Source organism: Poecilia mexicana, unplaced genomic scaffold (genome assembly GCF_051168715.1).
Source record: "Poecilia mexicana isolate PSO_F unplaced genomic scaffold, ASM5116871v1 scaffold_15, whole genome shotgun sequence".
In the NCBI taxonomy this organism is placed as follows: domain Eukaryota; kingdom Metazoa; phylum Chordata; class Actinopteri; order Cyprinodontiformes; family Poeciliidae; genus Poecilia; species Poecilia mexicana.
In genome coordinates, this window is record NW_028263384.1 from 15,591,017 (window position 1) to 15,609,567 (window position 18,551).

Genomic DNA, 18,551 nt, shown 5'->3' on the forward strand with positions numbered 1-18,551 from the left:
CTCTAGTCAGGCTCCCTACAAATCTACTTCAGCTTCAGTTGTATTGACACTCTATGACAGTGTGGAGATCTGAGTACAGAGTGAGTTTTAGCTTAGTTACGCATGGGGGGATCCCCCCAGCAGACACACAGTGCACAGAAAAACAGTTGCAAAACCTGCAAAGCAGGCAAGGATACCCGAGTATTTTTTTTTTTGTGTGCTAAATTTTGTTTTAATGCCTGTTATTCTCGCTCTGTTGTCCACCAATCAGTGGACAAGATCGGTTTCACATGTAAGTATTGTCAATCACCCAAAGGAAGTAGAGGCTATCAATCTGCGCAGCCCTAGAGATGCCCCCCTGCCACTCACTAAAGCCCCTCAGAGAAACACGGTTTTAGCAAGTAGACATGAAAGGCGTGTTAAATTAAACATACAAATCTTTCTCTTCCAATCAAACCACAAACACAATTACATCCTGCTAATAGTAGCCTTGGCCTCTGACCCGCTGCCAAATAAATATTGGCTTGATTGAGTGTCTCACCTTCCACTGTATCCCCCAGGACCACCGGGGTAGCCGGGCCTGCCGTACATGCCCTGCTGCATGTACGACTGGCCGGATCCTCCTTTGCTTGGGAACTGCTGCTGCTGAGCGCTGAACTGAGGCGAACTGAGCCCTGCTGCGCTGGCCGACATACCCGATCCCATGTGGTTTCCCCCGGGATTCATGTGGTTGTTGCTGTTCGCCATAGGATTACACAGCACCTACAAACAGAAGCTCACTGGTTTCACAAAAATCATGCTTATAGAAGAGTGAATTTATAGCTCAAGTCTGCAGAACAAGACACACACACACACACAAAAAAAAACAGAGAGAGGCTGTTTTGATATGGATGGATACCTGACTTTGTGACGTATTAGTCACACCCCACACTGTTGTAACCACGGACAGCGACCCTGGGGGCTGGTTGGTGTTCTGTTGCCAGGGTACAGAGTCATACGGAAATGATCCATCACTGGAAAACAGATAAAAACATGATTATTGTGGCGTTTTGAGGCAAGATAGCATACGAAATAATGGAGAATAAAAATCTTTCATTTATTAGACACAGAAAAGGAACCAAATACGAGCAATTCTTACAGCTGGGGAACAAAATCCTTGACACAAATAAGAAGAAGTGAGCAGGAATTTAAGTAATTTTGAATTAAACAAATAAGAGAGTCTGGTACATCGAATAAATAAACTGAAGTCTCTTGGGTAGAGACAAGTGGTCTGTGCCGAGGGGAGGGAAATGCTGTTTTTGGAAAGCAGTTTGTTTTCTCTCCGAGGTTAGTTCTTGGAATGGACGACATGTTCAATATTTCCTCATAAAAGGCACAATATTCCCCCAAAGATCCTCGGCGGAGGCAAACAGCACTCTTAGCTAATTCCAGGATTTTCTCTTAGAGGAAAAGAAAAGCAAGAGCACACAATGTTCCTCAAAAATATTACTTCACATCAATGCTGGTTTGCCTCTCCACCCCAAATAAATCCCCTCTTGCTCCTTCCTCGGTGATTCTGGCTCTTGGCAGAACAACGGGATTTTTTTTTTCCTTTACTTCGTAGTTGATAGAATGTCTTGGTGTCAACTTTTTTTTCTTCTTATTAACCATTCTCCTTTGTTCTTTTGACAGAAACACATTCTCACAAATGTGACTGACCTGTGTGTGAGGCCAGGCTTCATGTTGGTCATGCTGGGCTGCATGGGAACTTTTCCCTGTGGTTCGTTCTGCCTGTTCTTCTGATGACGCAGCAGGAGGAGACGGCCCAGCTCCTCACACCACGACGACAGCAGAGCTGCGTGAAAAGAACACACATATGATATAAACACGTTAGTCAACTCTGCATGTTTACGGAACAAGACATCGGCTCCGATTATTATATTTAAGGTTAACTACAGGAATCAATTTTAGTTCCCAATCCCAACACTGCACAAGGCTCTATTTCCCCCCATTGTTTTAATTCTGTAATTTGGTAATTTGTGAAGGGTCCGGAGTAGAGCCGCTCCTGAAACGAATCTTTGTTCCAACAGGTTCTCAACTCAGAGACTAATAAATTCAGCTGATTTTTTTTATGCTGAGACAGATGATCCGTCTACTGTCACAAAAGATCACATAAACACAGTGAAGCTCACTTCATATAAATCTTAGCAATCTATCTAAATTAGCGGTTCTCATCGTGGGCGGTACCGCCCCCCAGGGGGCGTTCAGAGTACAGCAGGGGGCGCTGGCGGACATTTTTACAAAAGGGGGAGCTGGGATGCCTTTGGGGGGCGTTTGGTCGAAGGTAAACTTTACACTTTAAATGCACAACAATGCCAGTTTAGACTTTGAGCAACTTGGTAAAACTGTATTGTGTAACATTAAACCATGCTTGGCTGCAACAATATACATGGCAGCTCTTCTTCTATTCAGTGTTTGTAGCTTCTGTTAGCTTCTTGGCGCAGCTCCGTTCTCCTGCTACTGGTAGCTAAAATCACCTCACTGTGTATCCCTCTGAAAAATGAACCCATTTAAATAAATAAATCCCTCCATGGGTGATACCACGATAGAGAGCGTTCATTTTATAGCGATAACACCGGAGCTGTAAGTGGTCCGGTATGAAACTGGGGTGATAGAACAACACAGCACTTTTAAATTTCAATAATCAGAATGCAGAAATTGTTTCCGTTGTTTTAAAAGGTTTATGTCAGTCTGCCTTTTCCCCATCGATACGCTTCCCGACTGCCCTGCACCTTAGGGGGTTAAAAAAAAAAAAAGACGCACACATTGTGGAAAACTCTGAAACAGGAGAAGTGGGACATAAAACGGAGCGACGAACTAGATGTGAATTATGGCATAAAAAACAGAGAATCCGACGCTGAACAGTGAAAAATCAACACATGATGTGAAACATGACGATTAGACGGCGCAGCAGGTGATGAGTGAAGATTACTGATGGTGAGCATCAATACATGATAAAATAAATCTAGCAACAGGAAAGAACTAAAGTGGACATAACAATAAACCAAGAGAGGATAATACTAATCATAGGAAACTAAATGGAAATGAATGAAGAAGAAAATGCAAGAATAAACTAAGAAACTAAAGTAAATACAGAGGAATAAACTGGTATGGTAAGACCTTTCGATCAATACAGAGGACTGTATGGCAAGAATAAACACACTATTTCCAGATAAAAAGTAAAATAATATTGTTGAAATGTTATGAGTTTGGTGAGACCATATCTAGTACTGAGAATAAATATATCTTACAGATCATAACAGTAAATAACTTATCACTTATTCATGTTTTCAATTAGATTTGATTAAGAACCAGATTTGTTCTTTGTAATTTCTGTCCAGTAAAACTATTAATCTATAAATCAATAGAGAAGACTATATAAAGATATAATCCATGTTTCTGTCTCATATTTCTATGGCATTAAAAGGACCTGGAACTTTTGTTTTTCCACTGAAAGCTCTGGATTGCACAATAAATGCCATGTGGGTGAAGTTTTATGGATGATACTCTGATGTCCCATTCTCCTGAAGGCAGCACAGAGCTGCACCACCAGAAAGTGACAAACACTGAAGAGAAGAAGAGCTATGATTAATGTAGTTACAGTTCTATCCATGGTTTAATGTTGCAGAGCTCAGTCGTTTTGCAAATAGTACAAAGTTTAAACTGGCATGTTGAACATCTTTTATCTGATCATTTTGTGGAATATTTAACAACCTGAAAATGGCAAAGAACAAGAATATTTTTTTCCACTCTGATTGGCTGCTGTTAGGCCTACCAATTTTAACTTGAATGTTCACTCATTGCATTTTTCTTAGACGCCTGTGAAAATAATTTCTATTCCCATGGCTTTTTTGTTCTCTGGGAAATAATTTTTGATGATAAATACAGAAACAAGCATAAAAATCAAAACATCTACAATAGTGATAGTAATATTAATGATAAAATAATGGTTAGTGCAAAGTAGCCTGCAAATTTTTTGGTGGGGGGCGGTGAGGGACCTGGATAAGGGCTAGGGGGGCGCTGGCCCAAAAAAGGTTGAGAAACACTGATCTAAATAAAAATTATTCTTTAAATCTAACAAAGATGATTTGTTAAAATGAATGAGAATATATGTTTTTTTTAAAATATTGTATAAAAATGTTTTTTTTTTTTTTTACCCATTTGCAGCCACATCAAAAAACTTGTTCAACTCCCTTCTGTCTGCGTTAGAATATTGTTGCATGTATTGCGTATATGCGTGGTTTTAAACTGGTCATGTTCTTGGTATTTTTTTATACCAAGAATGAAAACAAAGTTTGGAAAAACAGCTTTTTCTTTTGCTCCACATTTTTGAAATTCTGAAAGCTTTTAAATTTTAAAGTGGACATATTGTGCTTTTAAATCCTTCCTTTTCACACACAAATCATTCACTTGCGGTTTATATATCAAGAAGAACTGTAAGGCTTCTCCTCTACGCAGAGAAGCATTGCATAAAGGAGATCTGCAAGTTTTAGAGCAACTCGTTTTGCCTCTTTAAATGTGAATGAGGCATTTCAAGCCCCGCCTGCTTCATGTCGCAGCGTGTTCCACTCCACCCTGTTTGTTCGATAGCAGAGAAACGTTTTATTTATGTTGTTGATTAAAGATGTCAACAACAGAAAACTTGACCGTCCAACGTTACATGTTGGAGTCGGATTCTGACCCAGAGCAGGAGAATGAAGACGACAAACCTGCAGAACCATGCATTCAAATGAATGCATCGCAGTTTTGCTATTACTTCATCCATACAAACTACCTACAATGCAGGAAAACAAATTTAAATAAAAACGACTAAAATGTAACATGAAAGCATAAGATATCTACACAGCACTCCTACATACTCAAAGTACACAAAAGAGATTTATTTGAGGGCTTAAAAAGTGGATTTTGTAGGATATGTCCCCTTTAAGACATGTTGTTTTTGAAGATCTCTGTAAAATGAAAGAAACAAGCAACTGTTTCAATTCGCCTGTTATTAGGAAGTAATTTCATTGCATTTTAGATTGTTTGGATTCTAATATTTCTATAAACTTATATAACTGCGGTGTTTCTGTTTTTTTTGGGTTTTTTTTACTTCCTTATTTTATCTTTTATTTTTTTCAATGAAACTGCTTCATTTTACATTTATGCTTTTAATTGGAAGGAATTCTCTCATCATCTGCTTCCTGGCTAAATAAAGGCTTTATTGCGTTTCTATTTTAAAATAAACTCACAGAAGCCCGGCTGTGAGCTGGCCTGCCGTGTCAACGCTGCACTAAAAATGCACGCTTGCTTCCAAAGCCTCCAGAGGGCAGCCTAATGCAGCACAACTGACTCGGATTATCTGCCGCTTTTATATTTTCTCTATGCCATCATATCTACCTGCAGTGTGAAATCAATCTGCAATACAAAAGGGACCTCCTGGCTCTCTCGCTCTCTCTCTCTCTCTCTCTAGCGAGAGGCAGAAATGTGGCGCGAGAGCCGAAGAGAGAGACAGAGCGACTGGGGTTACAGATAAGATCAATGTAGGAAGTAAGAAAAAGTGATATCTCCACTGTCCTTCACTTCCTGTGTTCAGCACTGCCACTCTACGCCAAGAAGCATCTTCTCAGATCTCCCAGGTGTAATCAGACTGCCTCAGCAAGAAAGCAAGACATTTCTTCCTTAGGCATTCGTGCTAATTTTACTTTTTAAAAAAATACCTTTTTAATCTATCTTTGTGGTCCATTTAAGTTTCATTTTTATCACCTCAGACAAAATGCTATGAAATAAACAAAATTCATTCATTCTTTAACTTTTCACATGTAATATATAGCATATTAACAAAATATTTATACTTTTTTTTCCCCCTGAAAGATGAATGGTTTGTCGGACAACCGACTGCTTACTCTCGATATAAAAATAGAAAGAATAAAGCGCAAAGAATTGAAGCAGCCGTGATTCATTCTGTAGGGTGGAGAGAGCCAAGCCTCCTTGTTAGAGTGAAATTATTCCACCCTGCCATTAAACTGAGCTTATCTCCACACTAAATCACCACCTCCACACTGTGCGACTGTCTCTTTAACTAGCAACCCACCATTCAGAAACCAAACTCTGAGAACGAGTGGCAAAATCACTTTAAAATACAGGTGGAGACGACTGAAAAGTGTTAGCCAAATCAGAATAGAAGCAAATTGCAGAATCCGCCTGCAGTCAATCACAGGAATGTTGAGTCTGGACGCTGTGGAATATTCTAACGAGTTTGTTCATGTGACCTTTATCTGACCTCACAGTCCTTTTGTTTGTGACAAACCCCCCTTTGAAAAGACCATCAAAGTCTGGGACTACGTCGCCACCTCTTTACAGTTTGCCTCTTTTATTTACTAAAAACAACTTTAAATACCACCAGTGTGAAGTCGTCTTTCTGAAATCTTCCTCATTAAAAAGTTTGTTAATGTCGTCGGCAGAAAAGACAAAGCACCTGATGCCAAAAGCGGAGACAATCAGCCAACAAAAACGGGAATGGAAAAGCCAAGGTCTCCGTCTAATTACGCCTCTCTTTCATCTTTTCACTTATTCCGATTTCATTTACACTGAAGTCTTTACAGTTTAATTGCACACTTTATAATGAAGACGCTAACAGCAGCCTGATGAAGATGAGTCAAGGTTAACTGCTCACTGGCTTTCTGTTAAAGCCAATTCCCCCCACAACCACACTCATACGGAGCTTCACTGGAGAAATTGACAAACATAAGAAGAATAAATTACATGAATGGAAAAAAAAAATCAGTTTTAGGTTATTCTTTTAACCCAAATGGTGGATTTAGACATTGAGCAATTTCCACCAACCAATGAAAAAAAGGATGTGTGGGTTTGTTCTGTTAGAGAAGAGGCCACCGTTTTGCATAAAACGTCCTAATCTGATTTAACTTTAAAAAAAATAAAAAAAATAAAAAATGGAGCAAAAAACATTTCAAAGCAAAATTCATGCAAGTCACTCACTTGAAATAAAGCGCCTTCTCCTGGTCCAGATAAGGAACAAGAGGACGCTGCAATGCATTCATATTAAATAAGTATGACGTGCGTATTCTGCTGTGCTCCCCCCTTGTGCCTGTTCTCTGTCTCACTTAGCAGAACAGCAAAGGAGGAGCTTCTGTGTGCATATAAAGTGGATCAGTAGATTCAGTTTGTTCATAAGTGTCAGAACTCCGGTAAAGAAAGAGAAACTAGCTCACAGAAGAAATTTCAGCTGTAGAGTTTTAAACAACACATGTTCCTTTCTTTGTTTAGTGTTTATTTTTTACAGTACTTAAAGTAGCGTGAATTGGTTTGAGATAACAGCTGGACTTTAAGTCAACATAATTTAAGTTACATTTGAAACATGCAATGAAATTTCCATTGACAGTGTTGTAGGTCACGTTTGTTGTTGATTGCAATGTTAGCCGTTGCTAGAATTATATCGAATTTGTATTTAGTTTAACATAAAACATATACTCGAAAGCTCGTGAAAATCAACAACTCGCTTTTTTGTGCTTTTAAATGAATTCTGCCACAGACAAGATCAATAAGCCGCAACCGGTTATGAATAATACATTTCCTACAATCTGCTTATGTTATTTCTCATAACTGCATCGTGTTTCTGGCTGTGTATTTGACCTTACTGTACAATCTTTTTTATTATTATTATTGCTCATCTTTATGTGTATCTCTGCGTTTCTGTTTGGCTGTCACTGTGCTGATGATACACCCGGAGGATAGAAAGGACCATTCAGATTTTTATTTTTATTTTTTTTACACCAAAGTGGGATAAAGTCAAGGTTTTCTCTCATTATCTTCCAAGTCTTTACATGCAGTTTGACCATAAAAATCCAGTTTTCTTTAAACCTGACGTCTACAGCTGGTAACAGCCCGGCAGAGCGTGGCTGCAACTTGAAAATGTTTCAACACTCCAGAGCTATGGACAAAAACACAATGCTGCTGCACTGTGAAACACAAAGCTTATTAGAAACATGCTACATTGGTCCCCGAGGGCTTATCCTCCTGAACTGAAGGGATGTTTGTTGCTGCTGCGCATTGAAACGCTCGACAACAACTCTAACATGAGTGTTTCTGTCTTTAGCAGCCTCTCTACAGGGAAGTTGGGTGGCAGTTACACAACTGTGGTGAATTATAAAATATGTAAATGGTACCATGGCTCCACTGTGGATTGAACAGTGTATTTGCTTGCTTGACTCACTCATTCAACAACAGAATGTCAAGGTATCTTTGGTAAAAAAATAAAAAAAATTATAGGCAACTAAAATATGTGTTAAGATCAAAAAGTTTATTATAAAGACGAGCACATCTGTCCTTTCAAAAAAAAAAAAAAAGCAAGTTAATGCCCTCTTTAAAAAACAAAAAAAACCCATGTTTTTAAACTTTAGTAAGAGCCATTAGGGCACTTATCTGAATAAAAACGGATGGATACTAAAAACATATTTGTGAATATTTTGGGCTTTATTCTCCATACTGTTAATCTAATATCAAGTAAACTCCGAACTTAGTAATACAAATATTAGCAGAACAACAAAATGTTTCACGAGATCCGCCCAAAACTAATCTTTTAAACTCTTATCTAGTGTTTTGTGTGGAAAAATGTCTCTGCAGTTCATCTGAAGCTCTTTTTCACCATACACCAACATGCTCTCACCAGCTCCTTTAACAGCAATAACAATACACCAAATTTTCATGGCGCTTTTCGGGACACTGAAAGACGCTTCTTTAACAGAGCGACTCTGTAACAAGTGCTCTGCTCGTCTGTCCAGCAGCGACATCAGGACTTAAGCCGGAGCTCCCAGGAAGCTCCGTTTCTTAGAAGCTGAGGAGTTTTAATTGAGTAATGCCTGGTAATGACACATGGGACATATGGGTCCTTCACACTCAAGCTGTATTTAACGTCGTGTAGCTGACTGATAGATAGCGGGAGCTCTGGCGCGTTCTCACCTCAACTCGACCGCTCCTCCTGGGAGCAGCTGGGAGAGACGCAGAAAGCGAGCCAGGCCCATTAACTAATGACAGAGTGGTAGTACAAGACCTTTTTTACAAGGGAACCCGAATGCTAATTACTATGAACTGTGAGGGTGCTGAGCGTGCACAAGCATATGCGGATGTGTTGGGGATTTGCCTTTTCTGTGCAAATATTTTGTCGAAGAAATCACGGCCCTCCGGATGTATTTAAAATGTGCCTGCTCTGACATAAAGCTGCTCGATGGGTAATCTCACTTCCTTAATGAGCATCTATTGTGTTTTAAAAATAAAGATGTTGATCTGCTACATAATCACACACACACACACACACACACACATACATACACCAACACTACGCTGATGCAGAAGCAGCAACAGAAAAGTGTTAATAACTTGCATATTTCCCAGATGTAAACTGCTGTGTAAAACCTGATGAAATTCTACCAAAAAAAAAAAAATAGTTTTAGAAAATGAAATCCAATTTATGTCAATTTCTCTCAAACATTTATGACTAACTTCAGTGTGTTACATTCTCATCCATGAAACCAAGCAGGAGGTGTTGTCACTTATTCCACAATTAGAAGAGCTTAATCATGAAATATGGTTTAATTTTGAGATAATCAACAACAATAAAACACGGTGCTGCAATCACTGGTTTGCCACCTGATTTCTACAGCAGTGAGTTAGTTCATCAGCATGAACACATTTTATTATCAATCTTATAATAAAGGCTAAAAATAATGCAGACTACTGGTAATGAAGCATGACAAAGTTTCCAATGGTTCAGTTTTGGTCCTTTTAATGAGACGGTGTCATCGTTTTTCTCTGGGGTTTTGGAGCAATGTAGCAATTCCCGTCTCCCACTTGTTGCAGGTGCACTTCTGGTCAGCTGGCATAAACATAAGGCTACTACTTTCTTTGCATATCAGATAAATTTGCCTGTTTGAAAATGTTTCCAGGTTGTTTCGAATTTCCCCATAAACAACAAGAGGAAAACAGAAATACAGGGGGAAAAAAAAAAAAATGGTGACGTGGCGTTGAAAGTAAAACAGAACAAACCACCACTATTCTTTAGGGTAATGCGGAAACTGGAATTGCTGCCTGAGGTTCAGTTGCCGTCACACTTGAGGAAATGAATTTTGAAAAGCACTAAATTCTGTCATGTGCAAGTGTTTTTGCGCTCCATTTTGAAATTACGAATGTGGGTTGCCCAAGTCCGACTTGGAACTTGACGCGTTTAACTGTGCAGGACCAGGCATATTGGTTTCGCCGTTCCATCGACTGTCTCATTTTAATATTATTAAATTACTCTTTAGAAATTAAACTTGAATGCTTTACGGGAGAGCCCGTGTTGTCATTTAATTATTAGCAGAATTAATCAGAAAGTAGGCCATGGCATCGGTATGACTTTCAGCTTCCAGCATCAAACAAGCTGGTGTAAGTGAAGCGTTTGCATGGACTAGGCTGACATGAAGGAATGTTGTTAGCGAGATAATTCGATTTTGCAGCCTTGGTGAATATATGGAGCTTACATGATGTGTGAAAGGTGTGACTGTTATGTAGCTACATTTATCCAAGCAACAAGTGGTGCAAGCTCTGCCTGAGATGACAGCCTGACTAATTAGCCAGCTAGTATAGGGATGCTATCTGTTTAAAGAGCAAAATGTCAAAAAAAGATGTAATAATCTGCACATTTGAAAACTACTATTAGACAGGGTGGGCCACAAGTTTCCATACATAGAAGAATGTAAAATGTATATTTCTTTCATATATCAGATACCCAAGAAGACGCGTTTGACAAAAGAGCGAAGAACTGAAATCATACTGACGGCTGGATCGGGGAAGCGGTCGCATGGTTGCACGAAACTTTAACAGAAAACATGGAACAAGCATCACACACACACGACACTGTGGCAAAACTTATTTGCAAGTTTCAGAAAACTAGAAATGTTGCAGATCAACCACGAAGTGGTCCAAGGCGTGCAGCGATTACAGAGTCCCACAAAAATAAAAACGGGCGTCCAATATACAGTAAAATGTTTATTTTTTTTCTATGTATGGAAACTTATGGCCCACCCTGTATTTAGCAGGTGCTTGTTCTCCATTTTGCATTGCATGATTATGTATTAAAATTGAAACAAATATCCAAGAAAGCTCTAGCATAGCTGTGGTGATTATCTAATTTCAGTGTCAGTAGTTTTTTTTTTTTAAATTACATTATTTATTACTTTTTTGTTTACATTTTTTATATAAATACCAAACTACTATTTTTGCCTATATATAGCCAATAGGAACATGATAAAATCATGAATATGATAACATACGTTACAGTATGCATCCCTCAAAATACAGCATTCACCAGAATGATACACTTCAAACTAAAAACACTAACTAAATACTTCAACTAAGTTAAATGAATCTAAGATAAAAGAAAAGAGTGTTTGAGTCACAAGTCATAAGACATCAACAGTATGAGTTCAGCTATTCAGAATGTTTTAAAGCTGAATGGGACCCACTGTCTGTAAAGCAGGCACTGGCGAATTTGAAGCACAACTCCGAAGGTTGAATGAAAAAAAAAAATTAACATTATGAATTCAAGTCTACATCAGCTTTGTCATAGGTTCTTTTTTGCAAATACATAAATGAAGGAATTACTAAATGGAAAAATTACATTTTCTGAGCGAGAAACAAAGCAGCACTAGACAAAGAAGCCTTCTGAGACAATGCGTGGGATGATAAAGCAGCGATTCATGATAGATATTAAAAAGCAAAACTCCGTAAAACACCGGCAGGTAGGCCTGTACTGTGTGGGCACAAGATATTATGCAGAGGAAGAATATGGAGGGGGGGGGGGGGTAAAATAAATCCTTTGAATTATAAATAAAAAAAAAAATAAAGTCATGCTTTTTGCTGAAGTGTAATGGAAGCCATTTATGTAGTCGATGATATCCCCCTTCCTGCCCCCTCTCTGTAAAAGCCAACTTCTTTTAAGAGAGAAGCATATCAAATGGGCTTTAGTCTCAACAGCTCGGAGGCGGAACAACCTAAACATGCCCTGCAGAGAGACAGCTCTGTCAGAAATCATACTTAGCCAAACCTAGTTCACAGTCAGAATATTTCAAATCTAAAGCTCCTGCAACAGACAGGCTATTTTGGGAATTTGTTTTTCCCCAACAGTTTTCTGTCCTGCTTTTTGAGAATCTGAACTGAAAAAAAAAAAAAAAGTTGTTTTCAAATCCGACTAATTTTGACAGTATCCCCTCCACAGCCTCTGGTGGTGCACCAGATCTGAGACCAGACAGTGGGCGGGGGGAAGAGGTGCAGGAGATGATGAATGAAAAGACCGAGAACAAGTGGAGATGAAGGGAAGTGGGCAGATTCCCGCCTCCCCGGCGATGCGTGTGTGTGGTTTCACAAAAGCCAAATAAATGATGCTGCAGCCCAGAAGGGAGGGTATAGCTCTACCTGAATCACTCTGACATCTCCTGCAGGTGCTGGTTTCTGTGGGGTTCAAATTACAGATTTTTAAATTGGGTCAATGGTAGAAGAAGAAGAAGAAGAAGCATAGACACCAAACAATAATGCAGTGTGATCTGACCAGAAAGCGAATGCAGGGCTATTTTAGTCACATTTAGCCGCTAAATAACAAAAATATTTGTTTATTTTCTTCTTATGGTATACTGGTTTACTGAGACCTATGCTGAGACTCCATGTGAAGATGTGTACATTTTCTTTAGGAGATTTCGAAAAGTTCTTGCAATGAGTTATCTACCTTCAAGATGTTTGCTGTAAAAGAGAAAAGTACAAGAATCAAAGTTACTTTTTGTTTGTTGCTTTGATTTTTTTTTTTTCAATTTAAGGCATATCAGAATAAAAAAAACCCATCTAGATCAGAAAAAATATGAAGAGAATATCAACTTTTGGTTGAGGTTGGCCAGCTTTTAAGTGACCAAAGCAACCAGCGCTACAAATGCAACTTACCAAAATTGCTACAAACAATCTGAGCTGATTTCACTGGTTCATCTAGGGAAATTGAAGAGAAAAAAAAAAACCTCCCAAAACAAAACATCAGAAACAGGCTGCGATAGAAAACTGGCAAAATCATAGAAAACAGAGAATGGTGATGTTGAGAGATGGAAGGAGCTTGCAGAACTGTAGCAGTTCCTACAAGTCAAGGATTTGCAACAAAGTTTTAAACTTTAATTTTCTTAATTTTATTTATGTTCTATGACGTCAAACTCCTAAGTAAGACTGGATAGTGACGTACTTAGGTAAGTACCTCCTACCTAGGTAAGTCACTACCAACAAAATACCTAACCCCTAAACTTTCCAGGGATTTTATACAATATGTGAATAGCATGGGCTCTATTCAGCATCCCTCCGTCAACACTTTGTGGAATCACCTTTTTCTACCGTGTATTAGGAGCTTTTAGGGCTATTTTTCTATTTTAAGCCTAAATAAAAGTGAAAATCAATTTTCAAGTCATATTTTAAGTGATCAAGCAGGTTAACGTCCAAGTTTGAGCGGCTCATTCTAACACACTTTAGCTGTTGTAGCTATCGGGGTGTCGTCCGTCCCGCTGGAAGGTAAGCCTTCACCACTGAAAGTCTTTTCCATCAGGTTTTCTTCAAGGATCGCCCTGACCTTAGCCGAGTCCGTCGTCTTATAAAGTCTGACCAGCTTCCCGGTCCCTGCTGAGGGAAAACGCACTCACTCAATCAATGACACTGCCACCACCATCTTTCAGTGAAGGAATTTAACGCTCATGACCATGTGGACTGTTCCTCCACGCAGGTTTTTCATGTAAGTGGAAAGGTTCAATTATTGTCTCATCTGAACTGAGCATCACTTTCACCCATGTGGGCTGCAAAAAACTGGAATCACAGTCTCTCATTATGGCCTTCTTCGTGCCAATTCGTCCACGAAGGCCAGGTTTGAAGAAACCACAACTAATAATGGTTCTGTCAACAGATTTTCCCACCTAAGCTTTGGATCTTACGCTGCCCCTTGGCTGCTTAGAGTTAGCTTCTCTCCCTCTAGGCTGCTCTTATGATTAATGCTCTCCTTGCCCGATATGTCAGTTTAGGTGGAGGCCCATGTGTTGTAGGTTTTGCAGTTACCCCATACTGGTTCCATTTTTAGATAGTGGATAATAGTGCTTCATGAGATTTATAAAGCTTTTATGACTTACACCAGCTTTAAGCCTCTCCACGATTGTATCCCTGCACCTGATCATTTTCTTTTAATGATTCTGTTTGTTCATTGCTGTTCTCCAAGAAACCGCTGAGGCCTACACAGAGTCGCTGCATTTATATCTGAAGGCAGTTTGTTATGTTGGACTTTATTTAGCAGAATCAGAGTAAAAGGGTTTGACTATTTCCACAAGACACTGTATGTCTTAAGCCCATGTATTATGACTTTAACCTTACAGGCATGACAGACATAATGGGATGTGAAATTCAGGTGACCGGAGTTGCAGTGTCAGAGGTTTGATGACCGTCCTGCTCAGCCTTTTACATCTGTACGTGACACGTCACAATCCCAGCCATCATCACAGCAGCCCTAACGCTCACGTCGATGAGAAAACAGAAAACATCCAACTCAAAAAAATAGTTAAAAAATCCAGCTAATGAGCAGCTGGGAGGACACAAGCATGCATGCTAATATAGAAAAAATAAATAAATAAGTAAGCAAACCTAAGTGTGCATTAATGAGTAAACAAACAAATTCAACGTCTGGGCTTTGTGGAGATGAGCTTATGCGGAAAGGCGCCTCTCGCTGACTGCGAGGAACATCAGAGAACAGCGGGCTGTGAATGAACTGCTCTTATCAGCCACGTGCAGTTCCCCACCACTGGAGGGGAACTAGTAAATATCACATGCTTAATTATAACCAGACAGCTACTTGTCTCAGTTTTCACAATGACGCTTTCATCTCGCTCTGCTGCTGGTTCAATCAAAGCGTGAGAGTGAAGAAGAGAGAGGGAGAGAACGACAGAGAGAGAGAGAGAGAGAGAAGGGTTCTGAGATTTGTTTTCATTAAATTAGGAAGTTTTCAACATTTCTTAAAAGAGATCTGCTGACTATATGAATCAATCCTGCTGCGTAGCCAGGAGCCGTCTGCGAGCTCCTCCCTCGCCGTTATCAATGCGAGCCATCAGCTAGCACTACTACACATTCCTTCCCCAACTGTCAGGCTCATGTAGCACAACTTAATATGGCCACTTGCTGTTAGTGGGAAGAAGGAGGCGGCTGCCAGGCACGACAATGATTCACAGAAGAAAAAAAAAAAAAAAAAAAAAGCAGAAACAAGCTGCAAAAACAAACGTAGGCGCGCTCACACACTCCAACGCCAAATGTCACCAATGAGTCACTAAACAGTCTGATGGGAAGTGCTCAGCGAGCTGTCAGAGGAGGTCACTACAGTGCGTGGAGTCAGTGATACGAACAAAGCGTTGAAGGGAAGGGAAAGAGGAAGGTTGAAGAGTTTGTAGTGTGTGGCTGTCGGCTTCAGGATGCAAATGGTTTCAGTGGCTTTTCACCCTGTGCAGGCTAACAGGAAGTTAGCTGGCTCGGCTCGCTGGAAGCGCCGACGCGTTATTGCGTTTGCTTCACGGGTCAGATGAAAGAGTGAGGTGTTGGACGCGGGAGACATTTGACTAATTAAGTTGTTAGTTTTAAGGTTAAGCACTGATTGAGAAGCTCGCAGAGAGCCATTTTGGTTTTTATAGCCCAAATGCCCTTTTACGCATTCAAACTGTTTTCCTCCATGAGACACACGCAATAAGGATTCCATCAGAACTGGAAAGTTCAAATGGAAAGCATGGCTCATTTTAAGGCTCCGTTATTAGTAATGAGCGCGGACGAGCTCTGGCTTCAAGCAGAGTGGTGCTTTTCAAAAAACAATCCACAGTGGGAAGTGGGTCATCTTCTCCGGACAGAAATAAAACGAAGCGCAAAGCCTGCACTCTTAACGCCAACATGCTCATTAAGGTTTCATAAATTGGAAGTAGTTGTTGAGGTAGGGGCTTGATCATTTACATCAATAAATCAGTCACACAATCAGCCTCATTATCTATGAAATATCTGTCTGAAGGATGAATTCTTTCATTCCAAATGAAGGAATGCCATCACGCATTTAAAGAAGCAAGAAAAATTCAAAGAATATACACTTCAGTTGAGAAAAAACTGTAAGCGCAAACAAGATTCTTAATTATGTAATCGAGTAAAAAGAAAGATCAAAGCAAATTTATAAAAGCAAATATGCCAACACTCTACAACCTAATATTTCAAATATAAGGTAAATTTTTCTAAAAACAAACTTTAATGTTTAAAAATTTTTCGACGCCAATTGAAGTCTAAAGTTTCATCTCAGGAAATTAAAAAAAAAAAGGATCTGAAGGCAAATTTTGAGATCTAACAAACATAAAAAGAAATTAGAGGTTTAAAGAGCATCTTTGATCCATCAGTTTCAACGTCAGATCGGCCATGACTGAACGGCAAAAGGACGTGCCAGTGTGAGTCTGACTCGCATTTCTGCCATCTCGGTCTCTCACAGGTCAGTCAGAGACGATAAGTGGTACTTTGTTTCCTGGCTCAGTTGATTGGACGTTGGATTGGTTTCTCTCTTTGGGTTTGAAATTTGATGACATGAAGGAAAATATGGTACAACTCAAAAATCTAAGGAATGGGGTGACATGTATGCTGTCAAAACTACAAACGTATAAAAACAGAAACGTTTATTCCAGCAAAATCACAACAAACTGATCAGGGTTTGTAGGCATGGAAAAAAAAAATCTGGTTCTAGTTGTCAGTGTTTCTCATGACTGAGTTAGAACAGTGCTCCGCTCAGCAGACAGAGTTTTGAGGAAGGAGTCATCACAGGGCTCTAATTAACCAATTGGAAATAGACTTGGGATAATGCAAAGAGATTCACTGTGTTAGATGTGAAAAAGACGTTTTTATTTGTGGCGTAAATAAAAACTCCTGACTGAACCTGTGTTGAGATTCAAGGGATGCTGGAATAAAGAGATAAGTTCATATTTGGATATTAACAAATTAAAACATGTTTTAAGGTTAACTTATTACTTACAATTTACTAATTTTGGCCCAATAACTGATTATTGTATGGATTAAAGCCTTCTGAACTTTTCAATTAGCTTTTCATAACAATTAATTTGAGAAATTGCAATAGGTATTGACAGCTGGGCTACATGGTATCAGGAAAACCAACAACATGTGAATGTCACTGCAAGTTCCAATGACAACAAAGGCAAGAGATAAACACATTTTTACTGAAAGCATACACAATCTGTGTGGAATAATATTGTTTTTAAGATAAATCTAAATGTCCGGCAAGATCATTTGAAAGTAAACGGTTGTTGCTCAGGCATGTGTTAAGACTGATTTATAAATCTGCCAAGCTTTCATCTGCCTAGTTACCAGTGCCAGAAATTAAGCAGCATTCTGAGCCATGAGTGCATGCTTGCACAAAGACAAAAAACCCACACAGAATAACCAGAGGGCAGAACAGCATGTAGGTCAACCTGTGGTCAGCTGATCTGGACTGATCCTGTCTCTGTGTGAGTGAGTGGCCGGTGCTTTTGAACCAAAGTAACACCAACATACGCCTCTCTCTCTCTCTCTCTCTCTCTCTCTCTCTCTCTCTCTCTCTCTCTCTCTCTCTCTCTCTCTCTCTCTCTCTCTCTCTCTCTCGGAGGATTTTCAAGTCTAAAACGAGCACTTCTGCTTTTTGACCGGTCAAGAGAAAACCAAACTGGTTCTGCTTCATTTACGACTCGTTTTCAACGCAAACAAAACTTAGCCTTAAACCAGCCGTCCGTCCCACGCTCACCTTTGATCCTGCCTCGTCTGTGAGGACACGCGCAAAGAAAACAATGCACTCTCACACTTACCGAAAGCTGAGCAATGCTGCACATCTCATCTGATTTCCTCCATAGTGCAGAGGAAAAGACTCAATTGTCACAGATGCTGCCGATCCCGCAGAGGCCAGTGGCAACTCTCGAAGCTTTCGCTGCTTTCAAGCCTCCTGCCAGCACCTTCTCACTCTCCCCCCTCGCACATATCCTTTACTCTGTTCTCTCTCTTTCTTTCTTTATTTCTTACTCCCCCACCTCTCCTCCTACTCCTCCTCCTTCTTCTATCTTTCTTTTTTTCCTCCACCCTTGCTCTCTGATCCGTCTCTTCCCCTTGTCCGGCGTCTGCACAATATACATCAATTATTCAGAAGCAGTCTCCCAGTTTCTTCAACTTATCCAATCAGAGTGAGGCTCAGCGCTAATGGGCTCCTGCTGTACCTGCTACCGGCTCCAACACACTCTCGAGACATTGGGTTTTGGGGGGGGGGGGGGGGAGGAAGAGTGGGAAGGACGGAGGGAGGGAAGGAATAGAGAAAAAAAAAAACAAGACAGAGGGAGCAGTGGAGACAGTCGAGGAGGAGCAGAGGATGAGAGGAAGTGATAAAGACAGCAAGCCAACGCAGACAAACAGGAGAAGAGATTGAGGAGCCAAGATGTTCGAGTGCTTCTCAC

The 18,551-nt window shown here is 39.9% G+C and overlaps 1 protein-coding gene across 7 annotated transcripts in view; it reads right to left on the reverse strand.

Annotated features, from left to right (window-relative positions):
• The window catches only part of zmiz1a (zinc finger, MIZ-type containing 1a), a 122,310-nt gene that overhangs the window by 9,488 nt on the left and 94,271 nt on the right, over positions 1 to 18,551 (reverse strand). For 6 of the 7 annotated variants that reach the window (XM_088013510.1, XM_088013511.1, XM_088013513.1 and 3 more), the window contains 3 exons: positions 1,678 to 1,813; positions 878 to 992; positions 521 to 741 (listed from right to left, as the gene is read on the reverse strand). In XM_088013510.1, the coding sequence (XP_087869636.1) occupies positions 521 to 741; positions 878 to 992; positions 1,678 to 1,813 (472 nt within the window). Of the gene's footprint in view, positions 1 to 520; positions 742 to 877; positions 993 to 1,677; positions 1,814 to 17,915; positions 18,546 to 18,551 lie in introns of those variants that run through there. The other variant, XM_014987271.2, reaches the window with a different exon arrangement.